This window comes from Pristis pectinata, chromosome 5, assembly GCF_009764475.1.
Source record: "Pristis pectinata isolate sPriPec2 chromosome 5, sPriPec2.1.pri, whole genome shotgun sequence".
NCBI lineage: Eukaryota > Metazoa > Chordata > Chondrichthyes > Rhinopristiformes > Pristidae > Pristis > Pristis pectinata.
Genome location: NC_067409.1, coordinates 66,291,281 through 66,317,137, shown reverse-complemented (window position 1 = coordinate 66,317,137; position 25,857 = coordinate 66,291,281). Strand labels below are relative to the sequence as shown.

The following is a 25,857-nucleotide window of genomic DNA, read 5'->3' as shown; positions in this document are numbered from 1 at the left end:
CATTGTTTTTATTTTATTCAGTTCCTTATACTTAAGTCAAATATACACCTTTCTAAAGTGCTTTTTCATCTTGACCCAACAATTTTGAATGTGCACTGTGTGATTCCTCTGTTCCCCATCTTGCTCAAAATAATGTCATGTAAATTTTGAATATGCTTGAAACACTCAGGTCAGACAGCATCGATGGAGAGAATCAAAAGTTAATTTCAGGTTGAAGACCTTTTGTCAGAACTACCATCTGACGAAGTGTCTTCAACCTGAAATGTTAACTGTTTCTTCCACAGATGCTGCCGGACCTGCTGAGTGTTTCTAGATTTCCTGGTTTTATTTCACATTTCCAGCATCTGCAGTTAATTTATATTTGTTTTTCCTGCCCTGTAAATTCTATTGCCTTTCCCATGTTATTCCTCTCAAACTGCATCACTTTTCGTGCTTTCATCTGCTGTAAATTGCATATCCCACATTCCTTTGTATTTTGGTCATCTGTATCTCTGAAATATCCAATGGTTTATGAAGCCAAAATTTACTGGGAAATACACGCACTTTGTGCCAAACTACATTAATTTCTCTGCACGACTACACCCAAGAACAGAATTTTAATGTAAACATGGATCTCCCAAAATTGCTGTCTGCTTTTGGCTGAGGTTTGCTGACTGTGTTCCATTGTATTTCTTATGAAGTTTAACCACAGCACACGCTTGCTGCAATACCTTGGTATTTATGTCTACTAAACTTGTGCTGGTTCAAATCTGACACAGTATCAGAAAAGTTCATCATTTTAATTGATGTTTTAATATTTTTTTGAACATCAGGGAATGAGGAAATGGGTTTTAAAGGTTCTGTCAAAGATTTTTCGGACCTTTTGCGAGCAGGACTTGTGTGTATGCGTGTGCCTAGACACTTAGTGCTGTCAGATTACTTAAGTCCCACCACTCAGGACCTTGTCACTGGGGACTGTGAAGGAATCTATCAATAAGACAACCACAAGTTGGCATCCGATGTCTGCGGCTTGTCAATGCAGATAGTTTTGGCTTATTATGTGGCAAAATCCTGTATCATCTCCAAACTTTAAATTATTTCTTATGTTTATCTTGAGTTATTCATACATAATTTAAACAAAAACAGCAACCTTCATACTGTGCCAGTGGCAATCTTACTGCACACTTTTCCCCAGTCAAAAATTAATTTGCTTAACACAAATTTCTGCTAATTATATACACACCTCAACTTTAATGCAAAGGACATTTTTAAGATTCCACTGTGTAAATCAACCAACAGTCTCTGTGTTGAGCAAAACGCCTGATCGAGCATGGGAGGTTATGATAATGAGAAGATAGTTTTATCAAAGCCTGAAAGTGGTGGGATTTGAGTTTGCTAAAAATTCTCCCATTTTCTCTCTATAAGCTTCATTTCTAGTAAACTATATAGTATTTTAACATGAGTTGTTGTATTATGCTGTTTTTGTCATAGCTTGTGAAATGCATGACATAAAGTAAAAATATTAGTAATTGTATTTCTTTGCAATTCAAGTATTTCTTGGTAAATTGGTAAAAATAATCATGGATGTATATGATTGAAAGAGTGTAGAAAAGTGGTGACAGCATAAATTTTGCTTGTGTGTAATTTAGATTTTTCTTCATACTATTGATGGAATTAATAAGAATGTGTGAACTGTAAGGATTTCTTCCAAGCTGAACAAATCTGAGTGTTATAATTTTTAGCTCATTATTCATGAGTGAAAGCCATAACACCACAGGCAGAGAGGCTTAGTAAAGAATAACATTTTGTTCTTTTGCAGCTGGCTAACAGGAAACAGTCCAAGAAAACATGGAGGAGGAGGGTTCCAAAGTGCAACTGTACATAATTTTGATAATCTAGCAGATTCTTTCACAGGAGCACTTCTGTACTTGTAGTGAGAAATCATAGTTCTTGAAAATCCAGGTGGATCTTCAATAGTTTTAAATTTCCTTGTATTTAAAATAATAAATTGCATGAATGTCTGATTATTCAAATATTGAACAGCTGCACATTGTGTTTTAATTTTCTGCTCCTTGGACTTGCAGGCAACATGAGTAGACAAACTTATCAGTTATATCTTTGTGCATTGTGCCTCAGATTGCCCAATTATTTAGAGCAAACCAGTTTTCAATGCAATGCATGCATGGAGCTTGGAATGCATTGTAGATCTAGGAAAGGGATAAATGGACAGTGAACTTGAGAACAAAATGAAAAGCATGCTGAGCAAAGTATGGGCAGTGAGGAACATGAAATTTTTTTGAATGGCAGGAACCATGTGCGAGGCAGGTGGTGTGTGAAAGAATAGTTATGGTGGTTAGACCAGAAAAGTTGCAGAGGGATAGGAGTGTTAGAGATCAGGCAAACATTTTGAATTTGAAAGGTAAGGAGAAGTCAGAGGCTGGAACTTGTCCTGAGGCTACCAAATATACACAAAAGTTGCTGTGGAATTAAAGTAAAAGATTGAGTTGAGGCAGCATTGTTCTAAAATAAAGCAAAAGGGCGCAAGTGAACCAGTGCTTCACTTGGAAGAACTGTTGGGTCCCAGAATGGTTGGAAAGGAATGTTCTGAAGTATGTTATCTTCGGATTGAATTAAATGAGAGTGTTGAAGCAAAGTTGTGGAAACCCATTATATGCTTCAGCCTGAAGGGTTAGCATTGAGGGTCTGAGCCAAAAGACAATTTTTGGCAGGATTGGGGGAAAAAATGGCTTTGGTTATTCTGATGTCTAGTTGAAGAATATCCTAGTGCAGTCACAATATGATGTCAGTATAACAGGAGTATTTTAAGAAAATGTGATGATTCATGGCTAAATCCAAATGCTAAAATCTCCACCCTTGTAGAGCAATAGAGGACCATGCCCAAAGAAGAATCAAGTATAGAGTTTTTTGGGGAGAAGTGTTGGTGAGGGAATATTGTGCATGACAAAAGCTGCAGAAATGTGAATTTGTGACCAAAGGATAAGCAGGTAATATGAAAGTGTAGTTTTTAAGATGGATGTAGAAGGAAGTGGTATTGGAAGAAGGTGGGAGGTGATGGATGTTGAATGATTTGCATATGTGATTGAAATTGTGGATAAAAAATGACAAGGTAGAATAAGTGGCTGTGAATAGGAGTAGAATAATCGGAAAATACAGAGACAGACTGGAGAACACAGAAGAAGACTTCAGAGGTGAAAATGCAAGGGATATTAAGCAAGAACTGATTAGTGCAGCATTTGAAAAGAAAAATGGGAACATATCTTGGGGAGAAACACAAAGTGAAGTTTAAGGTTTGCTTGGAAATAAATTATCTTAATTTTCTGATCTAACAAAGTAATGATCTATATCACCTTTCTGGAATGTAGGGCTCTTCCAGTTCTCATCCCATTTACAAAAACTATTGATTTTGTTCATCCCATTACTTCAGCTGTGTTATTGTGACCTGACTGGAACCAACAATGAAAGGTGTATGCAATGAGGGTAATCCATTGTAAAAAGCCACCAAAATCTGTATTATGCTAAAAGGCTTTCCATGCATTTATTCCGTCATCAGGTATGCAGCACCTATTTTGCCAATAGTTGATGTTTATTGGATCTTAAAGATGCAAGGCTTCACTTGTTGCATCAAAATGCAAGGAACAATCCGCACAGCAGATTGGCAAGGAGACATGAATTAAAGAGTTACCAGTATGACCTTGATGTTTTGAACACAAGAATTATTTGTTGATGTTCAGTATAATGGACAGCAATATTGTGTGTTTTTCACCGTCATATAATTTTTGTTATTCAAGTCCATACAAGTCATTACAATCTCTGCCACACTAATTAGCCCCTACCTTCCTGTGCCTCAATGAGGGACCTCTGGTATTAACACATGCTTATGGGTAAAAACCGCACTGTTTATAGATATTGTCATAAGCACAGAAACAGGCCCTTCAGACCATTGAGTAAATGCAAACCATCAAGCATACACTAATACTGTTTTATATTCAACACATTTCCATCAACTCGCCCCAGATTCTACCACTCATCTATATGCTCTGCACACCAGTGCTCCTAAGGGTCTTGTCATTTTCTGTATACTTTCCTCTTGCATTTGACCTCACAAAATGCATCGCCTCACCTTAAACACTATCTACTATTTCTCTGCCTAAATTTCCAACAGATTTATATCCTGATGTATCCTTTGACATCCTTCCTCACTATCCACAGCTCCACCAAATTTCATGGCATCTGCAAACTTACTAATCAGGCCTATTTGGAGGGGTCCCAGTACTGATCCTTGCAGAACACCACCAACTGGTCATAGACCTCCAGTCAGTTAAACACCCCTCCACCGTCTTCTATGACCAAGCCAATTTTCTATCCAATCTACCAACTCACTGTGAATCCTATGTGACTTAATCTTTTGGACCAGCTTGCCATGAGGGACCTTGTTAAGTGCTTTACTAAAGCCCACGTAGACAACATCCACTGCCCTACCATCATCATTTTCGTCACCACCTCAAAAAAAAAACCTTAAAACAAAACTCCTCCTCCCCTTACCATACCCCCACCTCCCCACACAAAGCCATCCTGATTATCCCTAATGAATCTATGCTTTTCCAAATGCAAGTAAATCCTGTCCCTACAAAAAAAATAATCTTCATCAATAACTTGCCTACCACTGATGTAAGGCTCCCTGGCCTATAGTTTCCTAGTTTGTCCCAGTTGCCCACCTTTAGGGAAAGGCATTGGCTATTCTCCAGTCTTCTGGGACCTCGCCCATGGCTAAAGAGGATACAAAGATCTCAGCCAATGCTCCAACAATCTCCTTTCTTGCTTCCCTTAGTCTCCTGGGAAAAGTCCTATCAGGCCCTGGAGTCTTATCCAATTGAAAGATTTTCAGGAGACCCATGGGGTGTCTTTGGGGATGAATTCCTTGCTTGTTTCCCTTTGATCAAAATTTTATTATACAGGTGAATGCATTTAATAACAAAATTTCTCAGATAATGATAGATCCAGGCTTGAAAGTTCAATATGCTGCATGTACATTTAGTTTTTTATGTATTATGTGAAGGACACTATCCTCACTGGAATTCTTTATTGCTTCTAAATCTAAGATTCACTATTACTTTACTATTGTGAATACAAGGAACAAGTGAATCGGAAGCAGAACATGCTTTGTAAGGAACGAATAAATGGTATGGACGTTATACATAGTGTTTGGTTTAAAACAAAATAATCAGAATTTTTTTTTAATAAGAATCCCCAGATGAATAATTTACTTTTCCTAAAATACATTTTTATTAAATGATCAAACAGATCAGGTGTTTGCCCTGAAGGTAACTTAAGTTCAAGACTAAAATGAGTGGGAAAAGCCAGAAGATTGTTAGCTGCTCTGTTTTTGTACTCGCTAACTCTCACTCCCTCCCCTCCCTCTCTCCCCTCCTTCCCTCTTATCTTGACTTGCTGCACAGCAGATAGATTGGATCAGGTCATGTTTTAGCTCTTGGTTTAAATACTGGTGCTGAGTGCAGAGTATGGTGTATACAGAATGTGCCACTTCGTTCCAGGTGTCTGTTTGCTCATGTACTTCAGTACCTACTCAACTGATACATTAACAGTGAATAGTTGGATTAATTGAAGCATAGAGTGAAACAATTTAACTGATCTCGAGCTGCATTCCTTGAAGCAGTGCATACGTACAGGTTGGAATTTCTGACTGTTTTCTTGGAAAGTACATTAACAGCAAATATGTTATTATGTTAAAATTTGATTGTACCAATAAATATTTGGAAATGTTTTCAGGAATATGAAATATTTGGCTAGGTATCCATTTTTGTCCATTACAATGAAAAATCATAATGCTTACCAGTTTATCTTTACTGTTGGCAGAACCAATCAAAATGGCTGGCAGAACACATTCTCCTAGACATGCACGCAGCAAGTCAGAAGGAACACTAATTGACCTGGATGAAAACCCATCAGCTACTCATGTATTTTTAAAAGGTACTGAAATTGATACATTTTTAATCCAGTTCTGGTTTACCACAGATCTTGGGGTCCAAGTCCATAGGACGCTCAAAGTGGCTACGCAGGTTGACTCTGTGGTTAAGAAGGCATATGGTGTATTGTCCTTCATCAATCGTGGAATTGAATTTAGAAGCCAGGAGGTATTGTTGCAGCTATATAGGACCCTGGTCAGACCCCGCTTGGAGTACTGTGCTCAGTTCTGGTCGCCTCATTACAGGAAGGATGTGGAAGCCATAGAGAGGGTGCAGAGGAGATTTACAAGGATGCTGCCTGGAATGCGAAGCATGCCTTATGAAAGCAGGTTGAGGGAACTCGGCCTTTTCTCCTTGGAGCGAAGGAGGATGAGGGGGGACCTGACAGAGGTATATAAGATGATGAGAGGCATTGATCGGGTGGATAGTCAGAGGCTTTTCCCCAGGGCTGAAATGGTGGCCATAAGAAGACATAGGTTTAAGGTGCTGGGGAGTAGGTATAGAGGAGATGTCAGGGGTAAGTGTTTTACTCAGAGTGGTGAGTGTGTGGAATGGGCTGCCGGCAATGGTGGTGGCGGCGGATACGATAGGGTCTTTTGAGAGACTGTTGGATAGGTACGTGGAGATGAGAAAAATAGAGGGCTATGGGTAGCCTAGTAATTTCTAGGGCAGGGACATGTTCGACACAGCTTTGTGGGCCGAAGGGCCTGAGTATATGGGTTTAATGGTAAAGTCCAGGACTTGGTCAAATGCTGATATCACCATTGCTGCAGCCTGAGATTGTTGGTGCCTTCATTGGTGAACTATCTCCAAACTTGCAGTGGGCATCTGCAACTCCCTAATTTAAAGTGAAGACCAGGACTCTATTTTGATTGGCATTCTGATACAATGTGTGATCGTTTCATCCTGAAAGACCAGGGCTATGAAGTTTCTATGCCCTGGATAAGAATCAAAATAAACAGCCATTGTTATTCAGAGTTGGAAATTTTGTTTTTCATGATTGTCTTGTTTGCATTCATGTTTTTCTTTTGGCATTTGGCACTTTATTACCCATTCATATTTTTTATTCTATGACATATTGTTTCCAACCTTCTCCTCCGTAGAGAACAGCAATTTTCCGGGAATTTCGAATGGACAAGAATCTGATCTATTACAAGACTGGGATAAGCTAGTATTTGACCAGCCTAACTATGCTGTTTCTCAGAGCACAAATCCATTTTGGAATGGTCTGTCAGGATCAAACCCATTTTTAGACGACATTGCCAAAGAAAGTGACAGTAATATAGTAAACCCATCATCTGCATTAAATAAGAACACACTGTTACTGTTTGATAATCCAAGGACTGCAGAATCCATTGGCTCCTCAGCTGATGGATTGGATATTGACAACCTGATCTATATTGGAAGACCGTTTGCAAAGCAGCATGGAAGGTGGAAAAGTGCTTCGGATATTTTGGATTTTTCAAACAAAGAAGTTGTTCCTCAGAATCGTCCAGTGAGCCAATTTATTGCCCCGAATTTGGAATCTTTTCAAAATGACAGAGAAGCTTACAAAATGGCATGGCTGAGCCATAGACAATTAACTAGATCATGCCTTGATTTGGATATGGTAAGTCAAAATCCTGGATGGGGGCAAACCCAGGCTGTTGAAACACATATCATCTGTAAGATGGACCATAAAGGGGGATCACTTCATTTGCCTGAATCAGATGTAAGTGTTCATATACCTGAAGGTCATGTTCCACCTGGTGAAATCCAAGAAGTGGCAATAAAGTCCTTGCTTGAACCACCTCAGGTGCTTAATAATGATTGTTGTACAACTATTGGGCCATTATTGGAGCTAAAACTGAGCAATTTCAACACTAGAGATTTTATCTCTTTGGATATGAAGGTGACAGCTGAGGTGAAAACTGATCCAATGAGTCAAGTTATGACTGAAGTTGTATGCCTTTGGAGTGCTGGTAAAGAGGGCCCTTTTGAGAAGGTGCACAATATTTATATATACAAAGATGTTATGCAAGTAAAACTCGAAAATTTGAGTCCTTGTATGTATATTGTACCAGCGATTGAAGCAAGATCCATTCAGCCTCCAGCATTGACAGTATGGGATTATCTTAACAAAATGATTACTATTGGAGTTTATGGCCCCAAACACATTCATCCAGTTTTTACTGCAGTTTGCACAATCTTTTGTCACAATGAAATCCCACAGAGACTTGCAGATATGAAGAAAAACAATAAAAATTTGCCACCGGTTGTTCTTCAACTTTGGGGAAAACATCAATTTCATTTAGAGAGGCCGCAAGATCTTCAATTTTCAATTCTTCCCTCTGACACAAAGTATGAAGTACAGGAAACCGATCAGAACAAGCAAATTAAAAGAATCTTGTTAACAATGGGTAGGACAATTCGGCAGCCATTTTCATTGTCTATGTCTAAAACTGGAGAAGTTAATTCATTTCAACTTGTGATTCAGGTTAAAGGTGCCAACCATGATATTATAACAGAATTCAGTGTGCAGACACCTATGCCAACAGCCAAGTCAAATGTGAAAAGACGTTATCAAAAACGGAAAGAGTCACCAACACCCAGTCCTTCACATGAAACATCATCTGTCAAGCATCCCATATTTAAGGAGAGAGAGATAAATATTATTAAGTATGGAGTGGCCCTGAAGCCTGTGCTGAGACAACCAAAAATTGAATACTTATTGGAATATTTTAAAGGTGACACTATTGCACTACTTGGGTTGGACAAAGTCAAAGTAATAGGTCAAACAAGAACCAAAGAATGGTATGTTGGTTTCTTGCGTGGAAAGGTTGGCCTTGTGCATTGCAAAAATGTGAAGCTTATTTCTAAGGAGCAGGTCATGGACTTTTCAGATGTGAAAGTTACAACCAAGATGTTGCTTGATCAAATTACCTTTCCTCTTAAGAAACTGACGTACATGTATTCATCTGTCCGTGCAATTGTCACAGAGAATATTTCCAGTTGGAAGCCATTTGCTGAAGTGCTTGGATACACTGATCTCCCACTGGATAAAATCTCTAGGACTCCAGTTGAGAGTGAATCAGAAAGAGTTGCATGTATACTGGAGAAACTCAAAGAAGACTGCCACGCTAGCGGTAACAAGATAAAGAGAAAATTTCTGCATGAAATTGTTCTGGTAAGTAGTCTTAAGGCTGTGACTCTAAATGGAAACCCTTCAATGGTTCAGGCAATAGTAGAGATCCTATGATGTGGCATTTTGTGGATGTCCAAATTTTTTCCCCCCGAAGCAAATTCATAAGTAAATAATTGATTTGCTCATTTATTTCACTATTGTTTGTGGTACATTGTTTTGTGGAAAATAGCAATCACATTCATCCATGTGACAGTGTAATTTGGGATGTGTTATCAAGGATTCGTTTAATGGAAATACTTTAAAGGCTAAAGGATCACCTATTTAAAACCATGATGAAGACTATCATGGGCTGTGCGTCTTTTGGAATTCTGTACCCCAGAGAGCTAAATGTGTTCATAGTTCAGAGATGTTTGGACATTTTTTTTAAAAAAAATATCAAGGGTTATGAAGATCAGTCAGGTCAGTGGAGTTGACCAACAAGTATATCAGCCATAACATTAAATGGCAGCACAGGCCTGAAAGGTAACATAGCCTGCCATTCCTAATTCTCATATCTTTATGTCAAAGGAAGGTAGATGTCCTTAAGTTAACAATGTATATTGTCATGTTGATATCTCCATTGATAACTAATGTTAGGCTGAAAATGAAGTAGAGTGGAAATAAAAAGTAAACTTAAATGGTGACATATTTAAATAACCATCATGGAATTGATTGCAAAATATCAATTCAAGATTTCAAGATGGGTTTGTAAATTATGTTGATGGAGCACTGTGGTGTAAATGGAATACTGCAGCCAATTCTGGCTACCACACTTTAGGAGAGATATAAAGGCTTTGCAAAAGGTGTTGAAAAGATTTACCAAAATGATTCCAGGGATGAGAAACTTTGCGGTAGAACTGGAGAAACTGAAATAGCTCTCTTTTGGAGCAGGGGAGGTCGAGAGGAGATTTGATGGAGGTATTTAAAATCAGGATACCCATAGGTCTGGAGATGGGGGAGGGGACCAAGAATTAAAGCAGCAAAGAACAATGGTGATTCGTAGAAAACCAAAAGTGTAAATATGGAATTTTTTTTTAATGGTTGGGGTCTGGAATGTTATGCCAGATGTAATGAGGTAGATTCAATTATGGAATTTAAGAGCTGGATAGATATCTGTGAGGAAAGAACCTACAGGGCTGTGGGAGAGGGTAGAAGAGTGGGACTGGTTGGATTGCTCTTGCATCGAATCACTACAGACATTAGGCCAAATGGACTCTTCCAATGCTGAAAGAATTCTAAGATTCTGTGAATAGTTAACCTTTCAGTGAGAACCCCAACTTTTATTGTTATTTACATCCTTGCACTTTGCATTCATACTGTTCTGTACTTCCAATTTGTTTACTACACAGTAAAATTACTCTGACAGCAACCTTTGGGTTAAATATTCTGTTATTTACCATATCACCAGGATTTTGCTGGACTTGATGTTTTATCAACAAAACCCTTACAGTTCTACAGCCTTGCAGAATTAATAACGCCTCTCAAAATATACACACAGTTTGCTTATGAAAATCATAAATTGTTGAGAATGAAAATTGTTCATTTATGCTTTAAGCCTTTGGAAGTGTTGGAGTCCAAATGTGGACAAGTTCTGATTTTTGCCTGGAAACAGAAGTGTAATAGCTTAATTTGGTTTAGTATATGACTTTTGCATAAGCTGATGAATTCTTTGTTACAGTTCTTTGTAATCTTGCATTTCAAATATAGTCATCATTTAGCTGTTGTGAAAATACCATTTGATGATAAATATGGGACAATTTTGTGCTGTGGGCTTGATCTAAGTGAAGAACTTGTCTCGGCTCAGGATGATGTGATTAGTTTGGTATGCCCCTATTCATGTTTTGCTCAATGCATTATGATTCACTTGTCATCAGTAGTCTAACTTTTATAGATCTTGATCAAGAAGGTTTTCTTTCAGAAAAGTCACTTACTCTAATAGAATTTTTTTGTATTTCAAATTCTGAAAATACCTCAGAAATGTCAGAATGGGAGCTAAATTCTAAAATTGCATACCTTCTAATGGAATACTTGCTACCAGTGAATTTGCAAGTGTTAAGAATTTAAACAGTATCTGAACTTAATAATTTTACCTGCATTAACAAGGCTGGTCTGTTCAGGTATTTCAAAAGCAGCAATGAGATAATTAATGCATGAGTGGATACAACTAATTTTACCCATGCTTCAGTTTCCAAATACTGAGTTGGCTTGTACCTGTCAACTAGAATAACAACAACCTGGATTTCTTAAAGGCCCTTTAATATTTAAAATGTCCCAAAACACTTCATTGGAGTAAAATTGTTTCACAAAGTTTTTAAAGAGAAAATGAATGCAACTTTAGTAACACTGGTTGGATTGCACATGAGTATTGTGTGCAGTTCTGGTCACTGCATTATAGGAAGAATGTGATTGTGCTGGAGAGGGTGCAGAGGAGATTCACCAGGATATTGCTTGGGTTGGAGGACTTCATTTATGGGGAGAGATTGGATAGGCTGGGCTTGTTTTCCTTGGACCAAAGGAGGTGGAGGAGTGACTTTATGGAGTGTATAAAATTGAGACATGGGTAGTGTAGGTGATCAGAATCTTTTTTCCCATTGTAAGAGTATCAAAAACGAGGGCATGGGTTTAAGATGAGAGGAAAGAGATTTAAAAGGGATTTGAGGGGACAGTTTCCACAAAGAGTGGTTGATATCTAGAACTTGCTGCCGGAGGAGATGGTGGATCCAATCACTACATTTAAGAGACATTCAGGCAAGCACTTGAATAGGCAAGGCATAGAAGGATATTGACCTATTGCAGGAAAATAGGATTAGTGTAGCTGGGCAAGAAGGTCAGCATAGATGTAGCAGGTTGAAGGACTGTGCTGTATGACTCTGACTCTAAGAATAACTTTCCAAGTGCAATATTTTTATTTGCAGCTTTTCATACATGTAACACAAAACAATTACACCCTTAAGCTTTGTGCCACAAGGACCATGGTGGAAAGATGAGACAAAGAAAAACATCTGATCTTTGTTCTTGATATACCCTGAATGAAAGAAATGACCCTTAAGGTGGTGATCTTGACAAGGACTAAGTGGAACTGAAAAGGACAATCTTCCCCAGAGCAACCATAGGCCCTGAATGTTAAAATAGTGACAGTCAAGGAAAAACTTCTTATTATTATACAAAAAATTCTTATCTTTTTAATGAATTCAATGATACTAGAGCAAGAAATCTTAATCTCCTCTCTTGCAACCAGGAGTATTATATTTGTAATTTATCTTGTGTTGAAGTTTGGACATTATGGACATCAAGACGTAATGAATTGATGGCAGTTGATGTATTCTATTTCACTTGATCCAATCACTAGTAGGTAGGAGGGCAATGTTTGATATTTAAAAAAAACAAATTAAAAGGTGGCTTGTGGAAAATTGTTTACTAATTAGTTGTAGATACTTTAGCTAATTCTGGTTGGCATGATACATTTCCTTCCTCAACTTCCAAAGTTGCTTGTTGGGTTACTAATTCATTGTACCTTGTTTTAGTGGCTGAACAAATTATGTATAAACCTGAACAAATTATGGAAAGAAAGCATTTAGCAATTGATTGGTTTGCCTGAAGATGCATTTTTAAATATATAATTTTCCTCCAGAAACTTAGCTTTTTCCCCCCACATGTAAATGAAATATTGAGCTCCACTTTAATATTTTCCAACTGGGTAACTTTCCCTTTTTTGGTTGGAGTTGCCTGTTGCCAATCATCATTTTCAATGTAGTAAGTACTGTGAACTTCACTATTTTAACAAATTATTCATTAATATCTGAATATGTGGCATTTTCTCTCTTTCCATCATTTCACCTGTGCTTCATTGCCCCCTAGCTGTATCTTTGGTAATTCATGAAATATTTTATGACAAACAATGGTGTTGGACAATATGCACTTTGGTTATCATATTATGTTGAACTAAACTAACCACAACTTTGCATCTGGGAATATGCCAATTGATCTTGATATTGGTGGTACCTGTACTGATACTCTTACATGGACCATGAATATATTCATCAAAACAAAGACATTCAAGATAATTCAACATGCTAAAGAAAGTAACATGCCAACATGAATTCTAAACACTATCAAGAAAATGTTTATTGCAATATTTGCATGAATTTAGACTAAAGTTGATCTAGAAAGAAGACCTGTATGGTGCCATTGATAGCCTTGGTATAATTCAAAAAACTTTACAGATAATGAAAAAGGTTTGAAGTGTAGACACTATTATTCTGTGGGAAATATGGCAGCCATTTTATACACTTCAATCTTCCTTAAAGCTGAATGATCACTGTTGGGATGCGAGTTGATGAATCAACCAGGGCACCGAGGATCAGTTCCTTGCTGTCCTGCAAAATAGTTGCATGGGATTATTTATGAGCGAACATATGTGGGCCTTGAGTCAAGATCTTCAAAAGGCACCACACAGCACTCTCCTAAAGCGTGCCTAAAAATTATCTGCCCAAAGATTGGGTGGGGGAGGACTTCAATCCACAAACATTTGGTTCCAAGGCAATGTTGCTGCTAAATGAGTTGCAATTGACATTTGTAACAATTTGAAGAACTTGATCAAACTTGCCCTGAATTTAATACAGACATCTTAAAAAAAACATTTTGCTGTTTATTGTATGTTCCAGCTTTTCCATGAATGAGCATGCACCCTATAATCTGGGTATCCTGCATGTTAGATGTTTTTCATTATGCCTCCATGAAGAGCCTTGGGATGCTTTTGTATATTAACATAAAATGCATGTGGTTCCATAGCACATGGCACTGTGGCTTACTTAGTTAAAGTGGCTGTCCTAGCAAATAGGAATCCCTGCAGAGCCTGCAGCTGAGGTGTCCCACCTCAGTCATTTTTCCAACTAGAGACAGGGCTGTATTGGAGAGCATGATGTACGGTAGAGAGCATTCTGACTGGGTTGCATCACCAACTGGTATGGACGCTCCAATGCACAGGATTGCATGAGGCTGCAGAGGCTTGTAGACTCAGCCAGCTCCATCATGGGCACAACCCTTCCTGCCATTGAGGACATCTCCAAGAGGCAGTGCCTCCAAGAAGGCAACATCCATTATTAAGGACCCTCACCATCCGGGACTCAACATTTTAGGAACAGCTTCTTCCCCTCCACCATCAGATTTCTGAATGATCCATGAACACTACTTTGCTTTTTCTCTTTTGTGCTATTTATTTATTTTTGTAACTTATAGTAATTTTTATGTCTTGTACTGTACTGCTGCTGCAAAACAACAAATTTCATGACACATGCCCGTGATGATAAACCTGATTCTGACCTAATCTTAGGAAGTGAAGCCAGGCAAGTCAGGGAATTCTGATCATAATTCCAACTTCAAAGGTAGTTATGGAAAGGGATAAGATTATCTCAAAGTTAAGGTCCTAAGTTGGGGAAAGGTCGATTTCAGTAAGGCAAGAAGGGACCTGGTGGAACTAAATTGAGTGCAGCAGCTTGTGGGTGGAACAACATCCAACAAGTGGGAATCTTTTAAGTGAGACATTGAGAGTTCAGGGCCAACATATGACTGTAAGGGTGAAAGGCAAGATGAGGGATTCCTGGGTGACAAGGGATATTGTGGGTTTGATGAAAGATAAAACTGAGACACATCAGATATAAGTGACTGAGAACAGGAGAGATCCTTGAGATGTATGCAGAGTGTAGCAGAGTACTTAAAAGTGAAATTGGGAGGAAAAAATGGGGCCACAAAATATCACTACCAAAAGATTGAAGAGAATTTCAAGACATGTTATAACTACGTTAGGTAATTACAGGCCAGTGAGTTTGCATCAGTGGCAGAGAAATTATTGGAAAAAATTCCAAGAGAAAGTGATTGAAAGCATATGCTGTAAAAGTACAAAACATTATTTATATGCAAACAAATAATTGCAGACCTTTTCTCCTTCAAACTCTTCAAGCATCTGTTTGGAGTTCAATAAACCAGAATAACTTTTATTAGGATGTGAAAATAGATGTGGTGTTGCTGTGATGTTTTCAGCTGAGTGCAAAGTTTTAATAACCATCTAAAATGGTTTTTTTTAAATCTAGAAGTCTCAGAAATGTATTAGGGAAGCAGGCTTAATCTTTGTTGTGCTAACTTATTTTTTTACTGATACTTTATTTTGTAGGGACTGTTAAAGTTAGATTTCCAAGGAATAGTGGTTCGTCTTGTACAGGATGTTGTTATGCTCTCAACAGCTGTGGAGCTCAGCAGTCGTTGGAGGGAGCTGGCAGAAAAACTAGCCAAGCTCTCAAAACAGCAAATGGATGCATATGAAGCACCTCACAGAACTCGAAGTGGAGAAGTCAGCCAGGAGGTAGGATGATGATTTCGCAATTGTACACTGTAGATTGTACAACTGTTATTAATTCTTCAACAATTTTTATTCACTATTTATTTGTTTCTGTAGACCATGTGGAAACCTGCATATGACTTTCTTTACACATGGAGCACAAAGTTTGGAGATGGATACCGGGATGTACTACAAGAACTGCAAAATGCACTGGATAAAATGAAAAGCCCAATTACAAGGCATTGGAGACATCTAACTGGAGTGCTTATTTTGGTGAATTGTATGGAAATATTAAGGGCCGCTGCATTCCCCAAGCATGAAGAGGAATAATTTATTTATTTAAACCATTATGAAATACAAGCAATATCAGTTTTTAACCCATGGTGAATGAGAGCAGAGTTTTCTTATAATATATTTGCTTGTATGATAGACATAACAGGTTGAGATTTAGGATGCTTGTGTGCCTCCTATGGCTTGAAAAATTAGCTGAAAAATGATGAGCAATTTTTTTAAAAATTAGTTGATCATGTTATTTTCCCAACATATCCAATTCAATATTCATACAGGATGACTTTTATTAAGGAAGCAGTTCATGATGCTTGGGAAAACACTGGGAAAAGTGGCTATGTGCAGCCTAGTTTCATTTTGCTTTCAAGTCAGATTTGCTCTGAAATTTACACTTAAATTCAGAAAATTATAATCACATTCAAATTAAATTCTACTTGATGTTCCAAATGCTTTAATGTAACAGAAGCATGCAAAGATCCTGTATACTGCACATAGGATTTGTTTTTTAGGGCAGGATGATCGCCCAATTCACCTAACTCAGATATTTTTTTCTTATTTTACTTTGTCACTAACGTGTGTCTGTATTTGGATTTGAATGTGCAATTATTTTCTCTTTGAGAATTATTCCGCACCAAGCCAATATCTGAACCTGTAATGAATCATTGGGGTCATGAATTAACATGATAATCCCCTTGTGTTTTCTCCACTGCATCCAGATGATTATTGCCAAAACATCTAATGTGCTAGATGTAATACACAAACAAATGAACAGTGGGTTTGAATTATTTCCTGGAACTTGCCTGCAATAACAGAAATAAAAATCCAAATTTGGTTACAGGGAAAGTGGAGATTTTGAGGAAATATGCCTTTTGTTTTTAAAACTGCTTCCACCTTTTCTGACTTGCATGACTTTCACTATTTCTAACTGAATGGCCATCTGCCATTTCGCTATGCAACTGCTGATCTTCAGTAATTAGTGTGTAGGATAACGGTTTGGATTCTTAACAAAATAATTTGTGAAAGCCAGTGTTGTATTCTTTTTATTGCCTTTTGTATTCACCTATTTTATTTGGTTAACTAGACACTCATTTTCCCTCATTTCCTGGTTGTATTTTAGGACTGGATCTTCTACATTTGATTTTGTGTCTAATAAATATAATACATCTTATTACTAGAAAAAATGAATATCAGGAATGTCTCATTTTCCTAATGTATATAAAATTTTGAAGCAGAAAATATTGCAAGCTGTACAGTGCTAAGTATAATAGAACTTAACAGGGTTATAAATTAAACCATTTTTCATGCAAGTATTGTACAACTATTTTATAGGGGCAATTGTAACAATTAAGTACTGTTTATCAATAAAAGTTTTCCAGATGAGATTTATCTACAATTTATTTTAATTGCCCAGATTAAACAGCAGTTAATAGCTAATCATGCTCATGATTATTGGAGTGAATTGTATAGCAACAGCTGGAGATGCACATGGATTCTTAACTGTGAAAATCCAGAACTTCCTGTCATAGATATCCTACTGCTCCATTTGGGGGGAGGAGGAAACAAAATTTATTGCAAGGTTTTGACATGAAAGGTCGACCATTCCTTTCTCCCCACAGATGCTGCCTAGTAACGAATGATTGGATAAAATATCCAATTTAAAAAAAATTAAGAGTAGAAACAGTATACAGGCTGTAATAATAAAACATTGATATCAATTTCACAGATACTGATATGAGATTGCTACCACATATTAGATTCCAGAGACTGTACAAATGCAACACTAGTACTGGCCAGCCATGGTTATTGTGAGGGTGGTTATTAGTACCACCCTCACTACTGAATCAGAAGACTGGGTTCAATTCCCTGAATCAGGAGGCTGGGTTATTGATGGCAAAGTGCAACCACGCAAAGAGCAAGGCCATGCTCTTCGGCAAGTGGCCTGACCGATCCAACGTCCCCTTCACCGTCAGACCTGGCTATCTGAAGGTGCTGGGGATCTGGTTCGGAGGGGCCGGGGCGTGCAACAAAAATTGGCGGGAGCGGATTGGGAAGGTGAAGCAGAAACTGAGACTGTGGGAACGGCGCTGCCTATCGATAACTGGGAAGAACCTGGTCATCAGGTGTGAGGTGCTCTCAGGGCTGCTGTACTTGGCGCAGGTGTGGCCTGTTCCTCGCTCCTCTGGCTTGGAAATCACCCGGGCCATTTTCCGGTTCGTCTGGGGATCCAAGATGGAGCGGGTCCAACGGGTCATCATGCACAAGTCCCTGGACAATGGGAGTAAAGGTGTCCCCAGTGTCACCCTCATGCTGATGACCACCTTCGTCTGTGGCTGCATCAGGCTCTGCATGGAACCCAAGTACGTGGGCACCAAGTGTCACTACATACCGAGGTTCTACCTGTCCCGGCTGTTGCGAAGGATGGGCCTGGCCACACGGCGTCCCAGTCAGCTGGATGATGCCGCAATACCTGTCCTTCGTAGAAAAGTTCTTCCGGACCAATCCTTTGGACCATAAGTCCATCAGGAAGTGGTCAGCACGGAACATCCTGCAGACACTGCAGGAGAAGGACTCAATGGACACCGTGGGGTGGTTCCCTGTGCAGACTGTCCAGACCATCTTGGCAGAATGCCTCATCGCCAGAACTCACCAACAAGCACCAAGACCTCGCTTGGCTGGTGGTGAGAGGGGTCCTCCCAGTAAGATTCGTCCTGCAGAGTTGGGGCATCACCCCCAGCACGCGCTGCCCCCGGGAGGACTGCGTTGGGGACGAGACGGTCGCCCACCTCTTTGCAGGCTGTGGGTTTGCGAGGAGGGTGTGGCGAAAGATTCAGGGGTCCTTGTCACGTTTCATTCCCAACAGCCGCGTAACAGAGGATTCTCTGATCTCCGGGCTGTTCCCGGGGACACACACACAGACGGACATCAACTGTTGCTGGAAGGTCATCAACTCGGTGAAAGATGCCCTTTGGTCTGCCCGAAAATTGTTGGTCTCCCAGCACTGCGAGATGTCCGTAGGGGAATGCTGCCGACTGGCACATTCCAGGCTGCAGGAGTACGTGCTGAGGGACGCACTGAAGCTGGGTGCAGCCAGCACGAGGGCTCGGTGGGGAAGGACGACAGTTTAGGGTTCTTCTGCCACAGGAGAAGGAGGGGCGGGGTCAGGCGAGGAAGCTGCTCAAATGTTGTAAATATGGGATTGGGGTATCACCCCAGGGAGCCACACGTGTGGCATCGGTGCTGTGTTTTTTATATATAAAAAGGTAACACAAAGAATTGAACTGTACACGAATGTAAAGGTTTGAACAGTTATTATTGTATATAGTTTCTTTTATCATGAATAAAGTTTATTTTGAATAAAAAAAAGTGACACTTGGAAATGATTTCTTCTTTGTTGTGGAATGGTGTCTTCTGTTCATACATTTTCACAGACTTTTACCACTTGTGCAGTGGGGACATGGTTTAGACAAAGCCTTTCCTCTGAACTGTTTCATGCCATTTGAATACAGTTCTTTCACCTAGTTGTTGAAGCCTATTACTTTTTCAAGCAAGTCAATGTAACATCTCTGTATTACAGCCTTTAACCCATTTACAGAATACAAGAAACATCTTTAATAAGTAATCTAATTGAATAAAAACCTTGTTACACAGATCATAAAGAGAAGCAGGAGTAGACGAATCAGCCTGTCATCCTTGCTCCACCATTCAGTAAATATAAAGCTGATCTTTTATTTCAGTGCCACTTCCCTCAACTAACCATATGCCTTAATATTTCAAAATGTATTGATCACTTTCTTGAATATACTGAGTGATTGCACCCCCACAGCCCTCTTGGGTAGAGAATTCCAAATATTCATTTCTTCCCTTCTCTGTCCTGAGTAGCCAACTCCAACTCCTGTTTCTACACAACCCATTCAGGAGAAACATGAACTTGCATCTACCCGATCAAACCCTGTAAGAATGGTTCAATGAGATGACCTCTTATTTCTCAAAACTCAAGAGTTTGGCTTTCTGTTTAATGTGTCCTTGTATGTCAAATACCATTCCAGGAATCAATTAGGTGAACCTTCATGGCACTCTCTGTTGCAAGTATATCCTCCTTTAGATAGGGAATTGCAATATTCCAGATGTGGTCTTTACCAGGCCCTATACAAATGGTACAAGATATCTCTACCCTTGTATCAAATCTTCCTGCAATAAAGGTGAACATGTATTCATTCCTAATTGTACATGTCTGTTAACTTTTACTGATTAATGCATAGGGACACACAGGTTGCTCAAAGCAATAACCTCTCAATCTCTCACCAGTTTTAAAAAAAAAAATTCCACCCTTTTGAAACCAGATTGATAATGGTGCATTTTTCTACATTATTCCATTTATCATGTCCTCGCCCACTCACTTGGCTAACCTCTATCCCCTAAGTTCTCTCTGTATCCTCTCCATAGCCCACACTGCCACTTAGCTTTGCATCATGATGAAACTTGAATACACTACATTTATTCCCTTCTTCCAAGTTGTTGATGTTTACTGAGAACAGCTAGGACACCAACAACAATCGCTGCACTATTCCCCTAGTCACAGCATACAAATGTAAGAATAACCCAACTCTTATTCCTGTTCATTGAATAATCCTCAATCCACCCCTTTAGTTAAATAATCTTTTGTATGACATCTTATTGAAGGCTTTCTGAAATTACAAGTAAACCACATCAACAGGTTCAGTTTCATGTTTTCTGCTAGTTACAAAAAAAATTTAACACAATATTCCTAAATTTATGTCAACATTATCCAATTCTATTATCATTTTCTAACTGCTCTCTTACAATTTAATACTGTATTCCAGCATATTTCCTGGTACTGGTGCCAGGTTCACTCTTCTGTAGTACCTGTTGTACTTTCCATTCTTAAATAGTGGTGTTATATTTGCTACCTTTCAATCTGAGGGAACAGTTCTAGAATATATATGGCATTTGGGAAGATAGCAACCAGTACATCCACTATCTCTGCAGTTACCAACTTCAAAACCTTAGGATGCAGGTCATCAACTGAGGACTTATGACCCTCCAGTTCCATTAAAAAATTCTCCAGTACCCATCATTCATTAATAGTAATTGCTTCAAGCTCCTCAGCAGCCAGCATAATCAAAGACCCCACCCGCCCGGGACATTGTCTCTTCTCTCCTCTTCCATCAGGTAGAAGATACAGGAGCCTGAGGGCACATACCACCAGACAAGGACAGCTTCTACCCCACTGTGATAAGACTATTGAACGGTTCCCTCATATAATGAGATGGACTATGACCTCATGATCTATCTTGTTGTGATGTTGCACCTTATTGCACTGCACTTTCTCTGTACCTGTGACACTTTACTCTGTACTGTTACTGTTTTTACCTGTACTACATCAATGCACTTTGTACTAACTTAATGGAATTGCACTGTATAATGAATTGACCTGTACGATCAGTTTGTAAGACAAGCTTTTCACTGTACCTCAGTACAAGTGACAATAATAAACCAATACCAATACCAATCATTCGTTCCAGATCTGTACTTCTCCCTGATTTCCAGGAGGATTCTGTTTTCTTCCATGAAGAAAGTCTTTAATCATTTCCCACTTTTCAACCTTGCTCTACTGTTTTGTCTCTTCTTTTTAAGTTTCTAAATTCCCCCTCACCAGAACCAATGCCATCACCTCCCAGCTTTTTAACATAGTTGTATCTTTTGTGGTTTTGCTAGTGAGATAATAAATATGGTAATAAATCTAGAATAAATACACTGCTATAGGAAGCAAAGGAAGAGATTGATTTGGCTCTGGCTGAAATTTTTAAATCTTCACTGGCCACAAGTAAGGTACCAGAGGACAGCAAATATGATCCATGTTTTCAAGAAGGGCAGCAGGGAAAAGCCTGGTAATTACTGACCCTTGCAGGGAAGTTATTGGTAAAATTTCTGAGCAACAGGATTAATGATTATTTGAAAAGGCAGGGACTAAGCAGAGATAGCCAGGATGGCTTTGTTATGGCAGATCCTATCTGACCAATCTGATTGAATTCTATCAAGAGGTAACAAAGTGTATTGATGGGGGCAGTGCAGTAAATGAGATTTACAAGCACTTCAGTAAGGCCTTTGACAAGGTCCCACAAGGGAGACTGGTCCAAAAGATTAGGGCCCATGTAATCCTAGAGAAGTTGGTAAACTGGATCAAAAATTGGCTTGGCAATAGGAGACAGAGGGTGATGGTAGAAGGCTGCTTTGTGATTGGATGCCTGTGACTAGTGGTGTTCCACAGGGATCACTGCTGGGATCCTTATTGTTTGTAATATATATGAATGGTTTTAATGTGAATATAGAAGGTATGATCAATAAGTTTGCAGATGACATTGGGTTGTTGAAAGTGTGGAGGGTATTCATAGGCTCAGCGTGATATTGATGTTTTAGTGAAATGGGATGAAAAATACCAAGTGGCATTTAATGCAGATAAATGTGAGGTTATGCATTTTGTGAGTACTAATGAGGTTAAGCCATACACCATGAATGGTAGATCCTAGGGAGTATCGCGGAACATAGTGTAGAAGTCCAAGGAACCTTGAAGGTGGCACTGCAGATAGATAATGTAATTAACAAGGCATATGGCATACTAGTCTTCATTAGATGGGGCAATGAAATAAAGAGCAGGAAGGTTATGTTCAAACTTGATAAAACATTGGTCAGACCTCAGGTGGAGTATTGCATGCATTTCTGGTCACTGCACTATAAGAAAGACGGGATAGTGCTGGAGAGGGTGCAGAGGAGGTTCACCAGGATGTTACCTGGGTTGGATCTGATTTCCTTGGAGTGCAGGAAGGTACGAGGAGGCATGATTGAGGTATATAAAATTACGAGGGGTATAGAAAGGGTAGACTGCAGGAAACCTTTCCACTTATCAAGGGTGAATAAAACTAGAGGACATAGATTTAGAGTAAGGAGAAAGAGATGTAGAAGGGATCTGAGGGGGACATTTTTCACCCTGAGAGTGGTGAGTCCCTGGAATACAGTTGGAGAGACTGGTGGAAGCAGAGTCCCTGACAACACTTAAGAAATGTCTAAATGGGCACTTGAATTGACTAGGCATAGATAGCTACAAGCCAAGTGCTGGAAGATGGGATTAATATGGACGGTTGCATACTGATCGGAATGGATGTGGTGAGCCAAATGGCCTGTTTCCATGCTGTATAACTCTATAAATAGTAAGAATTTGACATTTTATTTAAGTGATTTCAGCCCAAAATTTTTATTGGATTAACTGAATACAATTTATTTTTTATATTCGTAACATTTTGCCATCAATATAAATCATGGGGTCTATCTTCTCATTTGTAATTAAGATGTCTTCCTTAAATCAAAGTCAAATATTGACACTACAACAGGTAGTCCTGCATTTTGAATCCAATGTAGACCAACTCACAGCTCTCTTACAGTTTGCATTTTTTGTCATGAAAAATAGTTGTGTTGATTAAATGTGCTTTGTCTAGTTTTAAAAAATCTTGGTATAATAACCTTAAATGAACATAATATCAGCAGTAATACACAAAAAGTGCTGGAGGAACTCAAAAGGTCAGGCAGCATCTATAGAGGGCTTGGACCCTTCATCAGGACTGGAAAGGAAGTGGGCAGAAGCCAGAATAAGAAGGCAGGGAGAGGGGAAGGCAGGGGATAGGTGACTTCAAGTGATAGGTGAGTCCAGGTGAGAAGGGGAAATGTAGCGGTTTGGGGAGAGGAAGAAGATGTAATAAATTGAGAGGTGATAGATAGAAGAGGCTAAGGGATGAAAAAGAAGGAATCCGGTAGAAGAGGGCAGTGGACCATGGAATAAAGGATGGGGGGGGGGGAGAGGAGATGGGCAGGTCATCAAGGCAGGGGAAGGGGGCCATAGGAAGAAGGGGAGTGCGGGGAAAGACAAAGAAGGGGTGGGGTTACTGGAAGCTGATGCTGAGGTTATCAGGTTGGAGACTCCCAAGGCAGAATATGTGGTGTTGATCCTCCAACCTGCATCTGGCCTCAACGTGGCAGTAGAGGAGGCCATGGATAGACATGTCAGTGTGGGAGTGAGATGTGGAATTGAAGTGGGTGGCCACCAGGAGGTCCTGGCTGTTGCGGCGGATGGAGCAAAGGTGCTCGACGAAGCAGTGTTATTTGCAAACTAAGGACTATTTAATTTGTTTGCTTCGAATGCCATAAGTTGCTGTTTATCTAATGGGTCATACGCATAGTGACTCTGCAACATGTTAATGTGATTGAGTGCCAGGTTTCTTCTGACCTAAGACTAAAGCTATTATTGTAGTGTCAGCTGCAAGTATGTCAAATGAACTGAGCTGATTCAGCCTCAACAGAGCTGCTTCAGACTTGATCCCGTGGGTGGTGTTAATTTTCTGGAATTTCCTGTTTTATGAAGAATGCACCTGAATCAACACATATATATGTCACTGTGATATTTTAATTTTAATTTATAAATGTGCATTATGTTTGGACCTCACAAGTTGAAGAGTTTATTCTACTGACAAACAAGAAAATCCCCACAACTGAAAAACAGAATGATTTAATAGTTAGTGTACTGACACAAAGCTTCTTTTCTGGGAATTTCTAGTGATGTAGGTAATTATTTTCCAGTGCTATGATGCAAATCTTAGCTTAAATGCTTAATTAATTCATTCTTCTCAAGTAGCTTATCAATAGTCATGATAAAAAGATTGTTCTGCATAATAACACTATTAAATGTAGAGATTACCAAATTGGAAAATAATAGTGTACAAATCTGGAAACTCCCAGAAAACAATTGTACATCAATACACTACTTCAGTTCCAATCATTTGTAATAGTGATTTTCAATATATTCAAAACATTGTTTATGATTTTGCTGTGCATGTACCAGATAACATATGATAACACAGCAATTCCTTCCTATGTTACTTTGTTTTCTTACTTTGTAATTTCACTACTGACTGTTAGGAATAATTCTGGAGTTATGAAATTATGGATAGCAGATATTAATTAAAACGAGGACACAAGAGACTGCAGAACCAGTCTTCAGAAAATAAAACCTGTTCACAATTTAACTTCAACTGATACAACACACAAAATGCTGGAGTTCAGGCAGAATCTATGGAGGGAAACAAAATGAAATTAACTTCAATTGATACTTCAAGGCTATTGAAACCAATCACTGGGTGTGGTACATGCTGATTCTGTACCATTGAAACTATACAGGGGAAGACAATAGATGAATGTTCATGTTAATTGGTAGTCATTGAAAACTTCAGGATGAGATCAGGGAAGACATTAAGTGGCCATCTCCTATATTAATGCATCATTATAGGTGGCACTTTAAGTGGCCCTGCACTTTGGTACAGTTCAGGACAGGTCTGTTTTGTCACTTAATATTCTGGCTAGTTGTATATTCAGGGAGCAATCCCTCAACACTAACAAAAGAGGTATATTTTGGGTGTCTGGAGTTTGTGCTCAGAAGCTTCGGGACCAGCCACTAGTATTGAATATTTGAAGAGGTTCTGCTGGTTAGGATGTGTTGTCATTGTAAATACGTAATTCTGCAAAGTTACCTGTCTACAAAATATTAAAATAGGTGATTATAGCCATTGAAACCGTAGTTGTTCATTTATTATGATCTTTGTTTTAAAAATTTTAAACATTGTGTCAGAAGGCAATTCTAGGTTCTTTCCAGAAGATCTGCTGTGTTTAATAAAGATTTGTATATCTCCCAGTTACAGCTTCCATGTGGCTCTGTTTAGTCAGTCACAGCACTAACAATACAAGTTTTGAGTCCCACAATCTGTAATAAGAATTCCTTACACTTCAGTTTCAAAGATTAAGCAACTTCTAAGTTTCTAGAAGTGAATTTGTTTGAACCATGATCTCGCTTTTATTTTGCTTCCAGGTCAGTTACTGTCTCAGGACTTCAGTCAATTGGTTTATTATGGTATTAATTTACCAGTTAAAGATTTACTGGAATGGATACCAAACTGGGGAATTATGTATATAGTGAGTGATCTGGAGATACAGATGCAATAGTAGTGTTCAAAAAAAGAGAAAGAGAT

The 25,857-nt window shown here is 38.9% G+C and overlaps 1 protein-coding gene across 2 annotated transcripts in view; it reads left to right on the top strand.

Moving 5' to 3' along the window:
- macc1 (MET transcriptional regulator MACC1) overlaps nucleotides 1–17,148 on the top strand; it is a 37,791-nt gene extending 20,643 nt beyond the window's left edge. For both annotated transcript variants that reach the window (XM_052015707.1, XM_052015706.1), the window contains exons 2-5: nucleotides 5,875–5,988; nucleotides 7,088–9,150; nucleotides 15,317–15,505; nucleotides 15,599–17,148. In XM_052015707.1, coding sequence (XP_051871667.1) covers nucleotides 5,886–5,988; nucleotides 7,088–9,150; nucleotides 15,317–15,505; nucleotides 15,599–15,811 — 2,568 coding nt within the window. In that variant the 5' untranslated portion in view covers nucleotides 5,875–5,885 and the 3' untranslated portion in view covers nucleotides 15,812–17,148. The remainder of the gene's footprint in view (nucleotides 1–5,874; nucleotides 5,989–7,087; nucleotides 9,151–15,316; nucleotides 15,506–15,598) is intronic.
- The last annotated feature ends 8,709 nt before the right edge of the window (nucleotides 17,149–25,857 follow it).